Raw genomic sequence first — 21,077 nt, forward strand, 5'->3', positions numbered from 1 at the left:
CAATAAGGTAAAGCTAAATAATCCAATAGAAAAATGGGCACAGGATATGAACAGACACTTCACCGAAGAAGACATTCAGATGGCCAAAAAGCACATGAAGAAATGTTCAAAGTCCCTAGCTCTAAGAGAGATGCAAATCAAAACAACTATGAGATATCATCTCACCCCAGTAAGAATAGCAAAATATAACAGAACAGCAAGCAACAAATGCTGGCGAGGATGTGAAGAAACTGAAACTCTTATTCACTGTTGGTGGCAATGTAAGATGGTGCAACCATTGTGGAAGGCAGTGTGGCGCTTTCTCAAAAAATTGCAAATAGAGATAGATACCATTTGATCCAGCAATCCCATTACTGGGAATATACCCCAGAGAGACCATGTCTGCCATCCAAGCAGATATATGCACACCCATGTTTATTGCAGCTTTGTTTACAATAGCAAAGAATTGGAAGCAGCCTAAGGGCCCATCAACAAATGAATGGATAGAGAAGCTGTGGTATATCCACACAATGGAATACTACGCAACATTGAAAAACAAGGAACTCATGCAATATTATTCAAAGTGGGTGACCCTGGAGGACATTAAGCTGAGTGAAATATCTCAGTCACAAAGGGACAAATACTGCATTTTGCCACTGTTGTAGAATGGGTCTGACATCAGGGTGAGGGTATGACAGAAAAAAACTGGATAAATTATGTATATTGAAACAGATGAGGGAAAGAACAGATTAGAAGTGATATATGATTGAGTATTATGGTTAGCACAGGAATCCAGAATTAAGGTTGCATAGAGAAGTGTACTAGGGGTGGGAAGTGGGGGAAAGGGACGTGGGAATTGTATACTAATGAAGGAATTTTTTTTCTTTCTTTTTTTTTTTTCTCTCTTCGGAGGGGGAAGCAAGCTGGTAGGGAGGGGTGGGAAGGGAGAAAATTGTGGCAATGAATGAATGGAAATCCAAAACCTCTGTAAAAAAAATTATTAAAAAAAAAAAAGCAAGAATTCTGATCTGCCTTGCCATCTGCTCTGAACCTCGTGGGCCAGGGAGTACTTTTCAGGCAGGTGGAAACATTTACTAATGATTCCTGGCAACATTGCACTCTTGACCAACTTCAGTTAAGGCAATAAATAAAACATCTTTATAGCACTCCTTTTCAGTATATATACAGGTAATACTGTCTGCTATACATTTTTCTAAAAATTTTAAAAAGCAATTCCCTGGTTTATAACCAACAAAATGGTTATTTCACTTTCATAGATTTCCATATCCTTGCACATGTATTAAAGTCAAGGCATTTTGCTTTCTGCTTTTCTGTGGTGGCATATAATAGACGTTTTTGTGTTTCCACATAGGTTGTGTAATTATATTTTTTAAAGTTATTTCAGGTTATAAAATTCTGAAGAAGCCCTATGATTTACTAAACAATTTTTTTATTTAGCATCTTCCCAGATTTTTTTCTTTTGTTCCCTCCATAAGAATATTCTCTTTAGAGTTATGTGCATATTCTTGTTTCTCTTGAACTATTCCCAGAAGTAGAGTCACTATAGCAAAGGTTATAGACTTCATTACAGCCCTTTGTATATATTACTGTAGAGTTTTTCCAAAGAGTTGTTCTCAGTGCCTCTTTTGTACATGACTACCAGCTAAATTGCAAGGTTTTTTCCTCCATTTTTTTGCAAATTTAGCAGATGTCAAATGATAAAGTTCCTTTGGTTGTCAATCTTTTCATTGGTAGAAAAGATAAAATATTTTCCGTGTGTTTTAATTTTATATTCCTGATATGAACAATTTATTCATATCCTTTCTCTGTCTCTTTGAGTCTCTGTGTGTTTTCTTTTTAACTTCATTGTAATATATTAACACATAATCATAATGTTAAGTACAAAAAATGCTTTTATTTTCTTTGTTCTGAAGTTCAGTAATCTTGGTGCTGTAATATCTCTCTTTTCCTTCCTCTGAGCATATCTTTTTCTTCAAAGCGTGGATCAGTATTAGGTCAATAAAGTAATGTGGACGATTTATTACATATTGCTTCCAGAATTTAATTTTTAAACTGAAATATTTATATCTACTATCCATCCAAAATCTGTCTTTTATGTTTCTTGTGGATCTAACTGAATGCTTTTATCACTTCTATGTCAGTATCATATTTGCTTAATAATCCTGTTTCCCCCTATTGTACTAAAAATATGCTTTATCAGATACAACATTTTTATGTACTTGGATCCATTTATGAAGTATCTATATATTGTGCTCCATTCTTATTTTAGAACTAGTGTCAGAGTGAATGAATTAATTTTGTATATAATTTACTAAAGTTTGGCCCCATTTCAAAATGAAATGTTTGATTTTCTTTAAAGATTAATTCTGTAAAAATGCTGTTTAATTCTACATTCCCTTTTAGAATGTTAAAGTTACCTTTGTCCAGTAAGTTACATTTAGAAGAATAAGCAATTGCTAGTATTAGCATTTTTGTCTGATCACAAAGCAGATGAAGAAATACAAAAGAGCTTTCTATTATACCAAATCATATTTTATGTTTTCTATAACGTTTGATTTTGAAGGTTTCATCCAATTCTACAAGTAGCATATAAATACATTTTTAAGAATTTACTATCACAATTATAGATGGAACCTTGTATTCATGTTTTCTGCGAAGCTCTGGGGGCTTAGTGGTCAGGAGCTTTCTTGCTGACCCTAAGGCGTGTGACTTGAATCCACCGCCTGCTTCTAGGAGACAGATGGGTAATCCCCTCCCTTGTGATGCACAGCTTCTGAAAGCCCACTAAAGGATCTGTTATGAGTCAGTCCAACTTGACACGTCATACCACTAACAACTTACCTAACAACCAATAACATAAAACCAATATGCTCTGATTTATTTCTATTGTTAGGCATTGTTGGGGGTTTTTTGGGTTTTTTTTTAATAAAATGTCTTTATTATTTAGTTGTTATCTGTATCAAAGGAATTATAATCCTCCTGACAAATGGAAAGTAGTGTTTAGTATGAAAAGTGAATATTTGTAACTTTCTCGAAAGCCCTTTTTTTGATAGTCAAAGAGTAAACTGCAAGTGGGATATGAAATAAAGGGCAAACTTAAAGCCAACATATCCACATCTAGAAAATGCCCAGCTTTCATGCCCTGAAAGCTCTCCCAGGAATGTGATCTGCAGCTCTGGTTGGTTATGTGAGGCTCAGAAAGGAAGTTTCTTGGAGTCTGGAAAGATTGCTTAGAGCTTAGGACACACCCCACATCCTGCAAAGTGGAATTTGAGTTCTTTGCACTGTCAACCAAATGGCATGCGATTCATATCCATTAGCTGCTCTGCAGGACAAAGAAAGGTGAGCATTCTCCCTCTGTGAGATTAACTGCCTCTGAAAACTTATGGGAGGGTTAGCTATGAGTTGGTACCAACTCCACAGTACACAGGAAGAACTGTACAAAATAAGATGACTTAGAGATCTTACAGGCATTCCCTCAGTTTGGACAAGGTTATTCTTGTCCTTTTATTGTTGTTATGTGCTCTCAAGGGAGAACTGACCCCCTGGCAGCTTTTCAGAGGCTATGAATCCCACAAAAGAAGATTGCCCATCTTTCTCTCAAGGAACACTTGGTAGATTTAAACCATCTACTTTTGTGTTGCTGGTGCAACTCTTTATTCACTAGGCCACCAGAGCTTCCTCCTTTTTCTTTAATGTTATATAAAATTGCATATAAGTGGAAAGGCTTGAACCAACCTACTGTAACAAATTAATCACATTCACCTTCATTTGCTGCATGTGCAGCTTTAAAATCCTTGAAAAGAGGAAAGATTTTGAGCTTTTTCTCACATTAACGCATCAAATGTACTGCCATAGTACTGGAATATTGTTTTGAGTCATAGCAGCCTGATAAGACAAAGTAGAACTGTCCTGTAAGGTTTCCCAAGATTGTGAATCTTACAGAATCCAACTACTTCATCTTTCCCCCACAAAACATCTAGTAGTATTTAAATTACTGACCTTGATTAACACCTGAGAACCTAAACTAAACACAGCATTAAGTGCTCCTCTCTCATAATATAAAAAGGCTGAATAAGAACCATATGCATCTGTTCAACATACCTGTAAATTCCTAAAGACACTAAGGAGTGGATCTCATACTCCTCTGCCCTCCTCCCCCCAGTCAGTTACTGTATTGGTTTAATCTGACTAGGGTGCAGTATCCTCTGAGATACCACTCAAAGACATGTAAGTGATGAAAATTAATTTTGATATTATAGGCAAGATGATTTCATTAATCTAGTGGACATTTACCCTCTGGAAAAGATGCCAGGGGCTTTTTCCAGCCTTTTCTCTCTTTCATCCTGTGATGTGATACTGAATCTTTGGTCAGTGTTGACAGCCAAGGTCATTTGAAGCAGGGACAGAGCTACCATTTAAAGATAGTCTAAAAAAAGAACAATAATGATGGTCGCACAAATGCTGAGTCTCTTCTTGAGCAGACCTATACCCTTTCTATGTAGCATATCACATCTTATCTGGTAAGTTCTTCTAAAATTGTTGTTGTTGAGTGCCATTGAGTCGTAGATGACTCATAGCGACCCTATGAATGAAAGACCTGAACACTTGTACAACTTTCATTTCTCTAAGTTCAGAGTTTGTAATTAGAATGGAATTCAAATCCATTTTCACTATTTATAAGCCAACTGTGGAAATGTATCTTAAGTTCTTTGTAATTCTTCACACCTCTAAAATGGAGACTGGAGACAAGTCATCAACCTCATTCATTCATTCAGGAATATTTAGTAAATGCGTCTTGTGTGCTGGTACTTGACAAAGTATTGTTTACATGGCAGATATCACAGCAAATGTCCTATTTTCATGGACTAGTCTATGGCAATCAAGAGATAGCTAAAAAAAGACAATTTCATATCACATCTGTAGGAAATAGTAAAGCAGGCAAATATGATAGAGTAAGGGCAGTTGCTCTTTTAAAAGGATTGAACATGGATGGTTTCTCAGATACTTGACTTCAGAATGAATCAAGAATAGGAATGAGCCATGGGAGTGAGGATTGAAGGAAAAACATTCCAGGCTGGGGAAGCATATGCAAGGGCCTTTCTGTAGGCACATATTTGTCTATAAAGACTAGGCAACTGCTGAAGCAGAGAGAGACAAGAAGAATGGTACTGGTAGATGATAAAGTCAGAGAGCTAGAAGGTAATCATGTCATACAGGGTAGGGATTGACAAAATACTGTTCTGTTGATAGTATCAGTCAGGACCATGAGAATGCTTTCCAAATATAATGAGAGTGTAAGCTACCCACTGCCACTTTTCTAAGTTGAGTTATAACTCTTCAATTAGTTATTAGGGGCTGTTGAGTTGACCACGACTCATTGCAAGACTCTGTGAGCAGCAGATTGGAACTGTGCCAGTCCTGTACCATCCTCTTGATCTCTTCCACCCTCAGGCCATAATTGCAGTTGCTGACAATCCATCTCAAAGAGTCGGAAATAAAATGTGATCAGTATTTCAGTCAGAGACATGAGACTGGTTTTAGAGCATACACCTGCTCCAGCATCCACACACAACGGCATCAGCAGTAAATTTGTAATAATACAAGTTTATTGGGAAAATTTCCATTAGAAGATGTGAAATTTTAACAAAAGCTGTTGACACACATTTGTAAATATAGAAACGAAAGTTTATGCAAACAGTTTCAAGCAACTTAGAAATATTGTGAAGAACATTGCCATTCCTTTGCAGTATTCAAGTCTGGGGAGACTTTAAATATCCCCAGAGCTGAGAAAAAAAGAACAGCCACCTTTTATATATAGTTACCAGCTTTGTAAAAAAATATGATACTACATTTATCTTTTCTTCTTTTCTTTAGGCTCTTTGTATGACATGAAAAACCATCACTTTGACAGAACTGATTCTGTTAATCCAAATAGAGTTGAAATAAGATTGCTCAAGGACTGATTATCCAGACCTCTGCCTTCTCTCTGTACCTCCCAGCTTCTCCTCTCCTTCATGCTCATTGTCTGACTGGAGTGTAGACAGGGAGAAGTGGGGACCTCAAGCCAACAGCCCCCCTCCCCAGCCCCAGGGATGGATTCTAGCTCTGGGTAGGATAGGCTGCCGAAGAGGTACCTTTGCCATATAGAAGGAAAAGAATGGAATTTCTGTGCACAATTAACTTTACCTCAGGCTGTGGACTTTCTTTCTTTGCATGTTTGAGAAGGTGGGGAAGTCTGTATTCAGATTCTCCCAGAACCGCTGTGTGACCAAAGAATTTTGATCTTTTTCTCCAAGGATAGGTTAGCATTCCGGGGAAGACACATGGGTAAAAAGTCAAAACTATGAATTCCAAAACATTCTGTAATTCTCTGTAGATTTGTTTTCCGTGTAAGATTTTGTTGTTTTGATTTTTTGACGTATGTTTGTTTTGTTTATCTATCACATAGTGAAGTTTGGTGTAGTGGTTTGTGAATCTGATTAAGAACATAAATTGACAAGCATGGGTTTCTATTGGCTGTCTCTTCATGCCTCCCTCTCTCACTGTTTGGGCTGCCACAGGGCTGAGGGGCTGCTTGGTAAAGCAGAGAAGATTCCTACACGGTCTCTCGACTGAGGGATCTATTTCTGCGTAACTGGTTACCCTGTTAAAGTCCTGGATTTCAGAGCCTTCTCTTGCTGGTGAGATTGTGTAAACAGGACCTCTTGAGTGGGCAGAAGGCACAATGCCTTGAAGGGAAAAGTCCTGCGAGGCCTAGAATGTAGCCATATGCCTGCCTCTCGCACTGCCTTTCTGTTGCTAGGCTGTAGTTACATCACATGTGTTTCTCTTTCTCACTCTATATGCTTCTGAGAAGTTTCAAAGGAAGGTAAGCAGTACCTATCTCATTTACATGCTTTTCTGGCAAAGCGGCTCTGGGTTTCTGCTGGCCCTGGGCAGGGGCTGTTTCTAAGAAGAGGCTTTTCTCCACACACCCTCTTCCCAAAGATGTTGCATGGCTGTGGTCACAAGTCAAGTCTTCTCCCACCCACAGGCCAGCCACATGCTTCTGAAATGAATTCCTTGGAAGCTTTGCAATGAGACTTCTCCATGTAATGTGTCTCTCAGAATTCTCGTGCTGTTCTGCTCTCGACGAGGCCACCACTGGGGCATGCTGACATTTTCCTCCTCATTCCCTTCAGGCAGCACAAGGGGGTGGTCACCGGACCCTGCTGTATGGCCACGCGATTCTCCTGCGGCATTCTTTCAGCGGAATGGTAAGCACACCTGGATGGTTTTTATTCACCTTTGCAGAAGGAGAGAAGGGTTTTACTAGACCAGGGAGTCAGTGAAATCATTAATTCTAAGTTAACAGTCATTTGAAGCAAATATCATATTAGAGCATTATTGTCTTGGCATTTCTTTTGTATCACTTACTTGAGGTGCAACTCTGTTTCTGTGTTTGATTAAATCTCATCCACCCACTCCATTGCGGAAAAGGGCCACATAATGTTCTTAACCTCATCAAGCACAATCTACTAGATGCTAAATTGATGAATGATCATTGAACTAGATAGTAACCAATTTCTTTACCATACAGGTATAACCAACATAAAAGGAAGAAAAAAATCAAATGAGATCTTGATGAAATGTCTTCTCTTTTACCTAGCTAAAATAAATGATACTGCTTCTCAGACCTGGCAGATTTGGGGGCAGTGGGTAAGCGTTTGGCTCTTAGCCTAAAGCTGACGTTTTAAACTCACCAGCCACTCTCAGGTGAAATGTGTGGCAGCCTGCTTCTGTAACGATGAGGCCCCTGGAAACCCTGTGGGGTAGTTGTGCTGTGTCCGATAGGGTCACTCAGAGTTGGGTTTCCCTTGATTTCATTGGGCATGGTGAATGCAAGGTGCAAGCCAGCCACAGAAAGCCAATCAGCTGTAACTAATCAGGAATATAAAAAGTTAACCAAAATGGGACTATTTCCATGTAACTGGGGAGAATATTTTTCAATAAATGTCACTTTTTAAAACGAGATATTACATATATTTTGAGGAGAGTGTTAAGAGGAATACTATAATTCTGTGGTGGAAGGGACAATATTGTCAACCCAAAGGCACATGGTTGGACTCCATTCGCTGCTCCTTGCAAGAAAGATGGGCAGTCGCCGCCTAGACTATTTACATCTCCAAAAATCCACTGGAGGGTCAGCTGTGGGTTGGTTCTGGCTTGACGGCAGATGATAATACTAACATTGATGTATGAAAAGTCACAATTCCACAACATTCACTGAATGCATCCTCACGTATGTGCAATGGAAGGCTGATTGTCTTCTTTCTGTAATCTTAATTTAAAAAATAAAACAAAAACTGCAATTAATTCAAAACTTGATTTTATACATTTTCATCTACAGTATGCTGCAAGGTTCATACCTAAGCTTAAACTATTAAGTTGAAAATGGGAGCTTTTAAATTATTTATTGTAAGTTTTCCACCTATTGAATTATGATAAAAACTTGACCTTTTCAGCCTGAACATTCATCTGTTACAGTCTTTCATTACAAAAGATAGACAAAAAATTTTTTAAAATGACCACATGGAAGGCTCTCTGAGTAGGAGATGGAAGAATTTAGGGAAATGGAAAAATACCTAATCTGACCGGCTCTAGACTTGAGAGGTACTAGATTATCTTTTGGAATCTGTTGCTTACAAAATCAGGAATATCCTAACACCCCTCTTTTGCTACTAAATAGGATAAACAAAGCCTCAAATATAACATACATCTTTGGCTTTGGAACTTAGGATTCCATGAAAGGATAGAGAAGTTTGCGTTCTTTATTACTAGATCCTCTTACTAAAAACAAAACAAACAGACAACCCACACAACCCTAAAATTGAAATTTAAAACAAAATAATAATTGACAAATTCTACACTAGCTAGATCCTTTGAAGACCAACTCTGGGAAGAAAATCTGAGATATGTGACTTTGTGCAATGTATGTGTGCCATCCTCCTGGGGTAGGGAACTGGAAGTGTATCTCAAGAGACATGGCCCTAGCATGTATCACTGGCAACCCTTGTGGAGAGCTAAGAAATGCTCCTGCCAGTAGGGAGTCAGGAGTTAGTTTCATTTTTTTAAGTCATGGGCAGTTCTTGCATTGCAAATGAGATCGGTCATTAAATAGATTTTTAAGAATTTTGTAACTAAATCTATGTGCATAGGATTTTTATTTAATCTTACAAGAAAGAGGAGCACCTGTGGCATAGTTCATATTGTGCCAGGCTGCTAATTGAAAAATTGGGGATTTGAACATCCCAGCAAGAGAAAGATGAACTGCTTTCTGTGGTAAATATGTACAAACAGCCTTGGAACCCTGGTGAAGGGTCCCTGCGAGGCAGAATGGGGTGAATGGCCATGGGTTTAGTTTGGGTTTTGATAGTACAAAAAAAGGCTTGAAGAATTTAAAAGCCACAGATAAGGGAGTTCTGATGGCTTAGTGGCAAGAAGCTGCACTGTAATCCCAAAGGTGTGCAGTTTAAATCCACCAGATGTTCCACTGGAGAAGGAGGGATAAACTTCTCCTGTGTAAACTGGATCTGATTTGACAGTACATGTTTTGTTTGGGGTTTGGTGTTTTGTTTTGTTTCTTTAAAAAAAAAAAAACCTACACATACAGCAAGTGAAAGTAATTTGGTTCAAGGGGGGATTGGTTCAAGCATTTTAACATAGGAGCAAATTTATAAAGCCTTATAGGGCAAACAGGAATTGTTTGTAAACCAGTTATTGGTAACTCAAAGCTGCTTATATTTTTTAAAATTATAGGGCAAACAGGAATGGTTTGTAACAGTTACTGGTAACTCAAAGCTGCTTATAATTTTTAAAATTATTTTTAAGTTTTACATGTATTGGTATTTTAATAATTTAAAACATGTTATTTGGAAAACTCCAAGGGTCAAGTAAACTTGAAAACCAGAATAGTAATAGGAGTGAAGAACTTACCCAGAACCTGATATCTTAAGACAACTTCTGTTATTTTGGTATCATTTCAACTAGTCTGCTTGCTAGATATTGGAATTTTTATTTTACTTCTATCAAAATATACTAACTTGTGTATTAGTTTTTAGCTCAATACATTGTCAGCTTTGTTCTATGCTATTACCCACTTTTTTAGAAAATTATTTTTTTCTTTTTTTATTGTCATTTTAATGAAAGTTTTCAGAAAACTTGGATTTTTGTTCATTCATTGTTGTTCATTTTCTTCCGTACTACCCCATTTCACTTTTTAAAAAAAAAGTCATTCAGTGTTGCATCATTTCCTCCCTCCTCCCAGTCCACTTTGCTATGCACCTCTTATTCTGAACTGTTGTTGTCCACATAATGACTCATATATATTTTTTAAACAATTCTTTCCTTTATCTATTCCAATGCAATGTTCATTGTTTATCGCCTATTTTCTTAGATTCCCTCTCTGTCCCCTGAGTCCCCAAGTCACCATGTCAGTCCTGTTTTATAACAGTGGCCTTTTGCTATTACCTGCTTTTGATGAATAATTTCCAAGGTCACATAATATTTTGTCACTTAAAAATACCAACACTCATTATTTCCTTTCTTGTTGATTATTTATATTGCTTCCTATTTAAGTTTTTATGCTAAAACATATTGACTATTTCAAACTAACTTACTTTAACATACAGTCTTGTAAATTAAGTCACAGGATCCTTAGAAAAGAACTTTTTTGATGTTTTAAGTATATTCTGGATTCTTTTCTAAACATGTTTTATCAGTAAGCTTCACAGCAAACAAGCTAAATGAACTTTTTTCTTAGTGGTTCTGAGATGAAATTGGCAAATAAAAGTGATGAGGTCCTGAGACTTGATGGAAGATTTGTGACTTCACTAGCATCTGCTCTTGTTTCACAGTATCTAACATGTTTGACTACATCAAGATCCCAGACAGATAAGCTGGCCTTTGATGTAGGTCTACGAGAACATGCCACAGGTAAGGCCGCACTCTCGGAGCTCCTGCTCAATGGGGACTTGGGCTCTGGGCTTCTGAAAATACTGAATGCTTTTCAGTTGTCATTTCAAACCAAGCTGCTTTAAAATAAGTATAAAATGTTGAAGAATAAGAGTAAAGGGGAGGGGGGAAGACATGGTGGAAACTTGGAACCTAAGAATAAAGGAGACCAGGATTCTTAAATCAATGTTCTAGAGGCTTCTTAAGCTTAGGTAGTGAAAGTACTTGGTCATTACTCCTGATAGGCACCAATGATGCTGAATGACTGCAAAGAAAGGAGAGTAACATAAACCAGTGTATAAGAACTTTGAAAGTAAACCAGTATTAAAAAAAAGATATGTAATCAGTGTAATATCTAGGCCAAAAAAAGAGGGGGCTCCATTGTGTCCTGCACATTTAGCTTTGCTAAATAGGTGGCAGGCTTTATAGTCGGGGGCATACACTTTCCTAGTTTTTGCAATTCCAATATATTATCATCATCATTTATTTTTAAATATTTCTTTTATATATTTAAAATTCTATGAAGTTATATTACTTTAAAAAACAGAAAACTGGTATTACTTGCCCTAGATGTTAATATGATAGAAAGGGAAACAAATCATTGCATAATCAAGGTGATATTAACAAATAATTTAAAATGGTAAAGATATACTAACTTCTAAATAAAATTATATGCAATAGAATGAGAAAGCTTAATAGAGGAGTGAAAAGAAACACTTATCACTATATATTTCTGTGTCAGTACATTATCTCCAACAACCAGTGGTATATAGAATATATTTTGGGAAACACCAGTTTTTTTTTACTGGCACAATATTAACAATAAGAAATGGATCCTAAGGATAATGATTAAGATGATACAAGTTTTTACTGGAAACATTAAGAACAGGGTACTAAAGTACCTGGACTGCCAAAAGAACAGATATGTCTTGGAGAAAATGAAGCCAGAGTGTTTCTTGGAGGCAAGGATGACGAAACTTCATCTTGCATACTTTTGGCGTGTTGTGAAGAGAGGCTATTACTTGGAGAAGAACGTCATGCTTGGAAAGGTACAGGGATAATGAAGAAGAGGAAGACTCTCAACTAGTTGAATTGACACAATAACTACAGCAATGGACTCAAGTGTGTCAGAGATTGTGAGATTGACACAGGTTAGGACAGGGCCTCTATCTGTTGTTCATAGGGTTGCTATGAGTTGTATTCTATTTGACAGCACCTAATAACAGGACAGTAACTTCACATAGTCAGTGGGGTATACATTTCCTCTGGATGATTCCAAAGATCAGTGGAGCCATGGGTAGAAGTTGAAAGGGGGCATATTTTTTCATAATGAAGGAAACCATTTGTAATAGCCGGAATTATTCAGCAGAGGATGCTAGTTTGACGATGTAGGCTCTTCTCATGGCTGAAATACTGATGGACAGTCTGGCCGTCTGTCTAAGGTAGCAGAATTTCTGGTCCATTTTAGAGTTGTGTACCCCTTGGGATATTTGGTTGCAAACTGCAAAATTTATATTAAATCATGCAGAGAACTTATTGAAAGGACATTGAGTAGAACCTGTGTCAAAGATTTCAACTTGGGAATAATCAGGAACAAAGAAAGGCCAAGGTAGAGAAATTAACTAGGTTGCTTTGCATGAACAGCCTAAATCGCGTGCTTTATTTAACATCATGGCATTTTCCATTCAGTAGGAAAAAGAGTATTGTTGAGCATCTGAAAAAGGACAAAAGTTCTTACTGTTGTTCTGAGTTTAATGTGTTTGGGGTTTTTGTTTTGAGTTTGGTTTTGGTGTTGTGTTTTGTTTTGTTTTGTTTACTAAAGGAAGGATCCTGATTGATTCTGCAGATGGGGGGAAAAATCCCTACTTTAAATTATTGGTCCTTGGTGTTCTGCATCTTGTACAGTGGTTTCCTAAAAGTTCCTGAGATAATCCTCTCCTCCTCTTGGGGGGATTGGTTGGTTTGGTTATTTTTGTTTGTTTGTTTTTTTGGTTTTAGAGGGGAGTGATGCAAAGTAGAACAGTAGACCTGTTTGTAGCTGTTATATTTTGATTTTAAAATAAAATTACATTTGAATTTTTTTGAGGCTTCTTTGTCTTTAGCTAAAGTGTTAGTCTTAAAATATCATTTCCTCCAAGGTGTTGTCAACCTTTGCTGAAAATTACAAAATGAATGAAGTGTCATACTCTCTCTGAATGTTAAGTTGGCCTCTAAATATAACCCAACTGTCAGTCTTTGAACATGTAATTGGGAAAGTCATATATGGTCATTCTATTTATGATAGTAAAATGACTATATTTTGAGTTCAGAACACAGGGAAATACTATTTTCTAAACACATAAATATTCAGTAAGCACATTTATTTAGTAGAGCTTCTATTAGAAAAAAAATATATTATTCTAGTCTTGCTTCAAAATTTCTAAAATCTCCCTTGGTGTGAATTCTGCTGACTGACCAAGCAAACACACGAACCAGCTCATGTTCATGTTGGCAGAAGACCGGTGGAGTAGAACGGACCAGTTCTACATGAAAGCCCAGTATCTAAAATACATTTACTTCATGCCCCTCACCCCTCGGTCATGTCATAAAGTTTAGCTTAGTCTTTGTCAAGGGGAAAGAGAATTCACACACAGGTTCATATTACCTGGGGATAGGAGAGGAGTGTGCTAACGTCAAGAAAATCAACACAAAGTCTGTCAGAGAAGCAAACTGTTGTCTGCCCAGCTTATTCTAAGGCTCAGGAACCACCTCAGAATTGTAAATAAATAAAATATTGAACAGTTGAATTATGAAAAGGAGAGAAGAAATTTTCAAAGGGAACTTTCTTGAGCAAATGTGGAATATGTTTCCCCTTGTACACTGCCTATGAAAATTATTAAAGCTTGTGATCATTTTACCTTTATAGATTACTAAATTCTTTCTGTTCTCTTTGTAAAGATTTTTGTTGTCTTGTGTCTAGAATTTAGATACAGCTTTAAGAATTTTCATTTTTTATTAAAGGAAATCAGGGGAAAGATACTCCATCAATAAAAGAGCTGTTGTATAATTTTGGGCCTTGTTTCCAGATTTCTCTGTAGCCTGGATCTCGTGTTTCCCCCTTCTTAGCATACCACCTCACTTAATTGAATGCATTATCCAATAGATTCTGTTTTAAGAAAACATTTATAGGAGGTCAATTCTTGCCTGAAAAGTCCTTACTTGCAGTTTTACAAGAATTTCATAGTACAGATGAATTCTACATTGGAATATATTGGAGATTTTTGTTTGTTTCTAACCAAAATGTCTTGGAGATTGTGTAATTAGGGTATGTGTTAGAGGTGAGGATGGTTAAACTTTGTCTCACATGCTTTCCAGTCCTTGGTAAAAGTCTTCATGCTTGTAAATATGGAGAGTCAGAGAAAGAGAAGACGCCCCTTACATGATGTAGCACCATGGCCGCTGTAACAATGGGCTTGGGTCTATAAGAGATCACAAGGATGGCACACAACAGACCAGGGTTCAGGTCTGCTAATGACCTGCTGTTGACAGGGTCAGTATGAGGTGTTCTCAACAGCACCTAAAAAGCACACTAACAAGCATTCTGAAAGTTTTCTTCAAAACTATTATCAGAAAATTTTGCCTACTGTCTTTATGATATTTTTGTGGTTTGTTTTTAAAGGTTACTAAGATTTTCCCTTTTGTGCTGCTGTTCTCAAATGCCATGAAATGGATCCCTTTTGCTCAGAAATATTACAGGAGTAGTCCAGTGTGAGTGTGTTCACTCTGCTAGGTACTCTTTAGGCCCTTTCTTTCTGGAAATACGTATACAGCTTTGGAAAGATTTTAACATCATTTCTATAATTACCTCATTGTCTATTCCTTTGTCCTCTATTTTCCTGTCTGAAATTCCTGTAGATTGGTTTCCTACTTTCTTTCCTTCTTTTTAATCACTTTATGTCAGGAAGAATTTTTCAACCTTATATCCATTTTTGTTTTTTCAGGATCAAATATTTTTCTCATCAAGAGGGATCCTACATAGATACTTTCATGTCTGTTCTCTAAATGTCACACTTGGTATTATCTCACAGGAATGATTAATTACAAATATTTTTCAATGTTTTCTTTGGTTCTTGGTAACCTTTGTTTTCTCCATGGTCCCCTCCCCTCTCTATTGTCTTGTTCCTTCAATTCTTATTAGAGACTTTTTTTAGTTATCAGTACTTTGGTCTCCTTCCATGTTCAAGAACAGGGCAAGACAAGCTGACTAGAAGCCCTGAGGATGACTGTGGTTTGTCCCTTGGGAAGCCTCGCTATTGAGTAATCTGTCAGGGACCTAGGCATGTTCACGGGATTTTCCAGCAGTAGTATCTCTTATCTTGTGTAACAGGGCTTTTCTAAGGAGTAATCTTCAAATCTGGGAAGGAGAAATGTTTTAGTCTTACATACAGCTGGGCAGTCCAGAGGTCACATAAAGGCAGAAGGAAATGAGCTAAAGTTTTATTAACAGGGTGCAAATGTTTCATTAGGATTCTTTGGAGACACAGTTAAGACAAAGACTCAACTGCTGGGAGAAACGTTGGTGATTTAAATCCATTCAGAAACACCACAGACCTGAGCTTTGATGACCTGTCCCCACAAAGGTCACAGCCTTGAAAACTTCATGGAACACAGTTCTTCCCTGCATAGACAGGGTCACCATGAGTTAAAATCAACTCCATGACAAGTTAAAGTAACAATTTTTTTTTTTCAAGATTCTATTTTTAGAAAAATCTTTTACTTCCTTTCTAACATTGCCTGGTGCTAACAAAATGAGAACCTTGGTGTTTCACTGTTTCATGTATTCAGTTTCTCATTGAAGAATCTAAGAGTCTTCTGGCTAGGAAGGCTGGAGAAAGTGATCTAGGGAATAAACTGTGTATTTAAAAATTCCAGCTGGTCCTCTCATTTTCATTCCTACCTGCTGGTTACAGAGGTAACTGTCATCTCCAATTTTAGAGTCTTTCTAGGAGATAAGCAGTAAGGAGGAGCTAACGTCATGGTAGCTCTTTTTTTTCAATGTCCTTACCTAAAGATTTGAGTGTTAAGATTTCTTGGCCTAAAAAACATTTGTCTGTTTTCTTTTCAAATTGTTGAATTTTTTCCCCTGTTATCTTAGTCCTTGTGACCTTTAAAAAGTCCTTTTACTGACAGTTTAATAGAATTTTCCAGAAGAACAGAGATAAAAGTGAGTGTATTCAGACCAATACAGTAATTTCTTAAAACAAAGATTTGGAAGAGGCTATGAAGAAATCAGGAGCCCAGATGGAATAGTAATTAAGCGCTTGGCTGCCAATAAAAAAGATTGGTGGTTTGAAGCGACTGGTTACTCTGTGGAGGAAAATTGGCCCGTTGAAAGATTTCCTCACAACCTTGGAAACTTTCTACTGTTTTACCCTCTTACAATGTCACTGTAAGTTGAAAACTACTGGACATTGGTAGATTTATGAAGAAAGTGTTTTTCTGTATGTGTTAAAAATACACAAAGATTTCTATAGTCTGACTTCTAATAATGTTCCAGAACACTAGCTTTGTGTCTCTTAAGAATAATGAAAGTGAGACATTAGTCATGAGTAGATACAGGGTAGACTGAAATGGTTTTAGATAAATAGAAATTGAAGGAGTGGAAGAGGGCAAAGGGTGGGGGAAGAGAGCACTTATGCATGAGGCAGAATTAGGGGCACTGGTTTCCATTAAACCATAACTGACTCACTGAGCCTTTGTGTAGGAGAAGCCTGTTGGTGGACAATACATCCTGCTTCCAAACAGAGGTCTGAAGGCGAGAAAGTGCGAATTGGTGATGATCTCATCCTCGTCAGTGTGTCCTCTGAAAGATACCTTGTAAGTACCTCATAACATAGACATCACTCATCTTCAGGTTTGGGTTTTTTTTGTTTGGTTTTTTTTCCCCAGGGGAGTAGAGTACTGGAAAGAACTGAACCACAATATTTGACTAGACTAGAATGTCTCCTACACCAGATATTTGAAATCATTAAATCCCCTCCCTTGCCAGATTCATTATACTTGAAATTTAATTTTTAGTTTTCCTTGAGATTATGATGCTGTGCCCAGAAACTTCTGCTAAGATACACCAGGAAACACCTAAGAAGACCAACTATATTTTCATTATTTTTGCTTTGATTTTAACACACTGCTTAGCTCCACTGTCTAGAAGGTGATTGATATAATGGAGTACAAGAAAAATATCTTTATTTGAAAAGGGGAAATAATCTCATTGTATGGAGTGCTGTAAGAGGTTGGAATATTCAGGTGAGATTTTTGCAACTGGAAGGTGGGGGGCCAACAAAGCATCATTGTTTTCAGACCTTTGGAGAGCAGGCAAAAGGGCATCCCTGAAGATCCAAGAAATATCAAAGATAAGTTTTAAATTTCTTCTGCAACCAGCCTTGTTAACTGATTTAACTTTGTCTTGTCCAAATGCTGGAGTAACTCCCTATCATCACTTCCCTTATCCCGTGAAGAAGAGATGTTTTAGGTCCTTGTGTTGAATCAGGAATCCAGCTGAGGGAATGAAGTCAACACTTGACTGTCACCTCTGTAACTGAATTACTTCCTCTTCCCTGAATAAAGTGTCCCGCTTAGAAGCCACTTCTAGACTAGGTGTAGAAATACCTCACAGGCTGGGCAGAAAAAGGCAAATAACAGCAAGGCTGTTTAATTTACTCCTTGCAATTCTAGATGAGCTTCCTTTGTCAGGCCTGGACTTGTGGTTTAAAGGCTGCCTCGTTTTTGTTTCTGCTGCAGCATCTCTCAATATCAAATGGTAACATCCAGGTGGACGCCTCCTTTATGCAGACGCTGTGGAATGTACATCCTACGTGCTCAGGAAGTAGCATCGAAGAAGGTTTGCTTTTTCATATACATTTAGCTCTTAGCCTGCCAGTCTGTCTTGTATATATTGACATTTTGTGCTACTTCCCAGGTGCAATGGAACATGATTTTAGCTTCAGTTCCTTTCTCTGATACTGGTATGGAACCATTTCTGTCCTAACTTCCAAGGACATGCACATCCATATTTTTTTCAATTACTTAGAGCTCACTATTGTCTTAGCACCATACACATTGAGGATTTTTAAATTCCTCTGCCGCTGAGTTTTCATTTTTATTTATGGTTGCTGGTTATAAGGTACAGACCTCAGCAGTTTTCAATCTAGAAGAGGTCATATGCCAAGAAGGTGACAATGTTTATATTTCTCCCCATTGTATCTTTCCATGCAGATGGAAGGAGGACTTTCTTAATAATAAAAATGTATTTTGCCATTTGTTTTTCACTTATGTTTATGGAAGCTAATTTAAAATAATAAATGACATTTTCTCAGTATTTTTCCCTTGGAATTAAAATAATTGGAGTTGGTTTAACACAGCTCATGTCTTTGATGCCAAACAAAGTCAGGACACTTGTTTAAGTTAGATAGTAAACATGCTAATAAATTACCTTCAAGGAGTTTGAATAGTGAAGAGGTTAAATATTTAACTGCTAACCAAATTGTTGGCTGTTTTGCCACAGCTGCTCTGTGGGAGAAAATGTAGCAGTCTGTTTCTGTAAAGAGGACAGTTTGGAAACCTACAGGTAGTTGTTCTGTTCTCTTCTGTGTGGATTATATCTCCAAATCAAGAAAATAAAGGTCCTTACCACCAGATTAGCAGTCAACAATATGATTCATTCATTCATTCATTAATGGGTTGGTAGGTAGGTAGGTAGGTAGATAGATAGATAGATAGATAGATAGATAGATAAAGGATTGAAGCTGTCAATTATTTTATCTTGCTTATATGAACAATCAACATCATTGGTACCAGCAGTCAGGAAGTCAGAAGACATATTGCATTGGGCAAGTCCACTGTCAGGGACCTTCCCAAAATACTGAAGAGCAACAATGTCAGTTTTAAAACTAAGGTGAACTTGATTCAGGCCATGGTCTTCTCAGTTACCTGCTACACATCAGAGAGCTGAACAGTGAATAAGGATGACAAAAGAAGAATTGATGCCTTTGAGTTGTGATGCTGGAGAAGAGTACCGAATATCCCATGGACTGGCAAAAGAACAAGCAGATAGGTCTTGGAGAAAGTACAGCCAGAATACATCTTGGAAGCAAGGATGGTGAAGCTTCGTCTTTCATACATTGAACATATAGCTAGACGAGGCTGTTCCTTGGAAAGGAACAACATGCTTGGAAAGCTGGAAGGTCAGTGAAGGGGAGGAAGGCCCCCAATGAGATGAATTGATATGGTGACTTCAGCAGTGGGCTCTAGTGAGGATGATGAGGATTGCACAAGCAAGATAGGACAGAATTTAGATTGGCTGTTAATAGAGTTGTGATGAGATGTACTCAACGGCACCTAACAACAATGAGATTGTTATGAATCGAGTCAACTCAACAGCAGTGGGTTTGGGGTCTTACCTCATTCTCAGGTCGAACTGCCACTGAGCAGAATAATCAAATGCCAGTGGTCATTAAGTTGCTACATTAAATTCTGATACTTGAGTATATGTTGTTGTTATATGCGCTCAGGTCACCTGAGACTCATAGCAACCCTGTGTACAACAGCTCTGAACCCTGCTCTATCCTGAGCCAACCTTATTGTCCCTGACACACCTGCCCCTATTACCCCAATCACTGAATCAAGCCGTCTCGTTGAAGGTCTTCCTCTCCTATACTGTCCTTCCACCCTTCCAAGCATGATGTCCCTCTCCAAGGACTGGTCCCTTCTTCCAACATGCCCAGAGTATGTCAGATGAAGCTTCAGAATCCTTTCCTCCAGGGAGAAGCCTGGTTTCACCCTCTGCAGGATAAACCTGTTTGTTCTCCTAGCAGTCCATGGTATATTCAGTATGCTTCTCCAGCATCACAGCTCAAAGGCTTCGATTCTCCTTCTGTCATCTCAGGAACAGTTTGAGATTTTAATGAACAAAGACCAGATTAGCTGTGGAAGGACACCAAGAATATCATCCATGAAGAATGCAAAAGGTCATTACAAAGAGAGAGGAGGAAGAAAAGGCCAGATGAGACTCTTAATATTACACTAGACCACCAAGAAGCCAAAACAATGGGAAGAAATTAAGGAGGTAAACAGAATATTTTAAAGGGCAGCGTGGGAAGTAAAAGCAAAGAATTGTTATGAAACATGCAAAGAGCTTCAGTCAGAAAATCAAAAGGGACAAACTCAGCATTTCTTAAGCTGAAGGAACTGAAGAACAAATTCAAGTCTCAAGTTCTAATACTTAAGGACACTTTGGGCAGAATATAAAATGATCCAAGAAAATAGTAGGAGTATGCAGAATCACTGTATCAAAAAGAATTGACTGACACAGAAGAATTTAATGAAACTTATGAGCAAGAGCCTGTGGTGATGAAAGAAAAAATTCACGTTGCTTTGAAGGAACTGGCAAAAAACAAGGCCCCAGGAATTTATGGCATACCAAGTCACATATTTCAACAAACATGCTGCCCTGAATGCACTCACCAAGTTGTACCAAGATATCTGGAGGATAACCACCTGGCCAACTGATCGGAACAGATCCATATTTGTTCCCATTCCAAAGAAAGGTGATCCAACAGAGTGCAGAAATTATTGAACAATATCATTAATATCACATGTAAACAAGATTCTGCTGAAGATTATCCAAAAACATCTGCAACAGCATATCCACAGAGAACTGCCAGATATTCAGGCTGGGTTTAAGAGAGGTTGTGTTACTAGGGATATTATAGTTAATGTTGGATGAATCTTGGCTGAAAGCAGAGAGTACCCAAGGAATGTCTGTGTTTCATTGACTATGCAAAGGTATTTGATTCTGGATCACAACAAACTGTGGCTGAGAATGAGAATCCCATAACACTTGATTGTGCTTATGCTCAATTATATAGTTAGGCTTTTAAAAAATACATCACAGCCTTTAAACCTGTTTTTAATCCTGAACCTACTAGATGTAAACTTGGTTGGTCCTTCTAAAATAGGATGTTTGAAAATAAAGAAACAGAGTTTCCAAGATGATACACAAGCTTCAGAAGATTAGGCAGCTAAATGGAATAATCAGTGGCAAA

At 37.6% G+C, this 21,077-nt stretch overlaps 1 protein-coding gene across 2 annotated transcripts in view; it reads left to right on the top strand.

The window, feature by feature from the left end:
* The window catches only part of RYR3 (ryanodine receptor 3), a 753,100-nt gene that overhangs the window by 314,017 nt on the left and 418,006 nt on the right, over positions 1–21,077 (top strand). For both annotated transcript variants that reach the window (XM_006883055.1, XM_006883056.1), the window contains exons 4-7: positions 7,185–7,259; positions 10,899–10,977; positions 16,739–16,851; positions 17,776–17,875. In XM_006883055.1, the coding sequence (XP_006883117.1) occupies positions 7,185–7,259; positions 10,899–10,977; positions 16,739–16,851; positions 17,776–17,875 (367 nt within the window). The remainder of the gene's footprint in view (positions 1–7,184; positions 7,260–10,898; positions 10,978–16,738; positions 16,852–17,775; positions 17,876–21,077) is intronic.

The sequence above is a fragment of the Elephantulus edwardii genome, unplaced genomic scaffold (assembly GCF_000299155.1).
Source record: "Elephantulus edwardii isolate Elephantulus edwardi_28Jun2011 unplaced genomic scaffold, EleEdw1.0 scaffold00026, whole genome shotgun sequence".
In the NCBI taxonomy this organism is placed as follows: domain Eukaryota; kingdom Metazoa; phylum Chordata; class Mammalia; order Macroscelidea; family Macroscelididae; genus Elephantulus; species Elephantulus edwardii.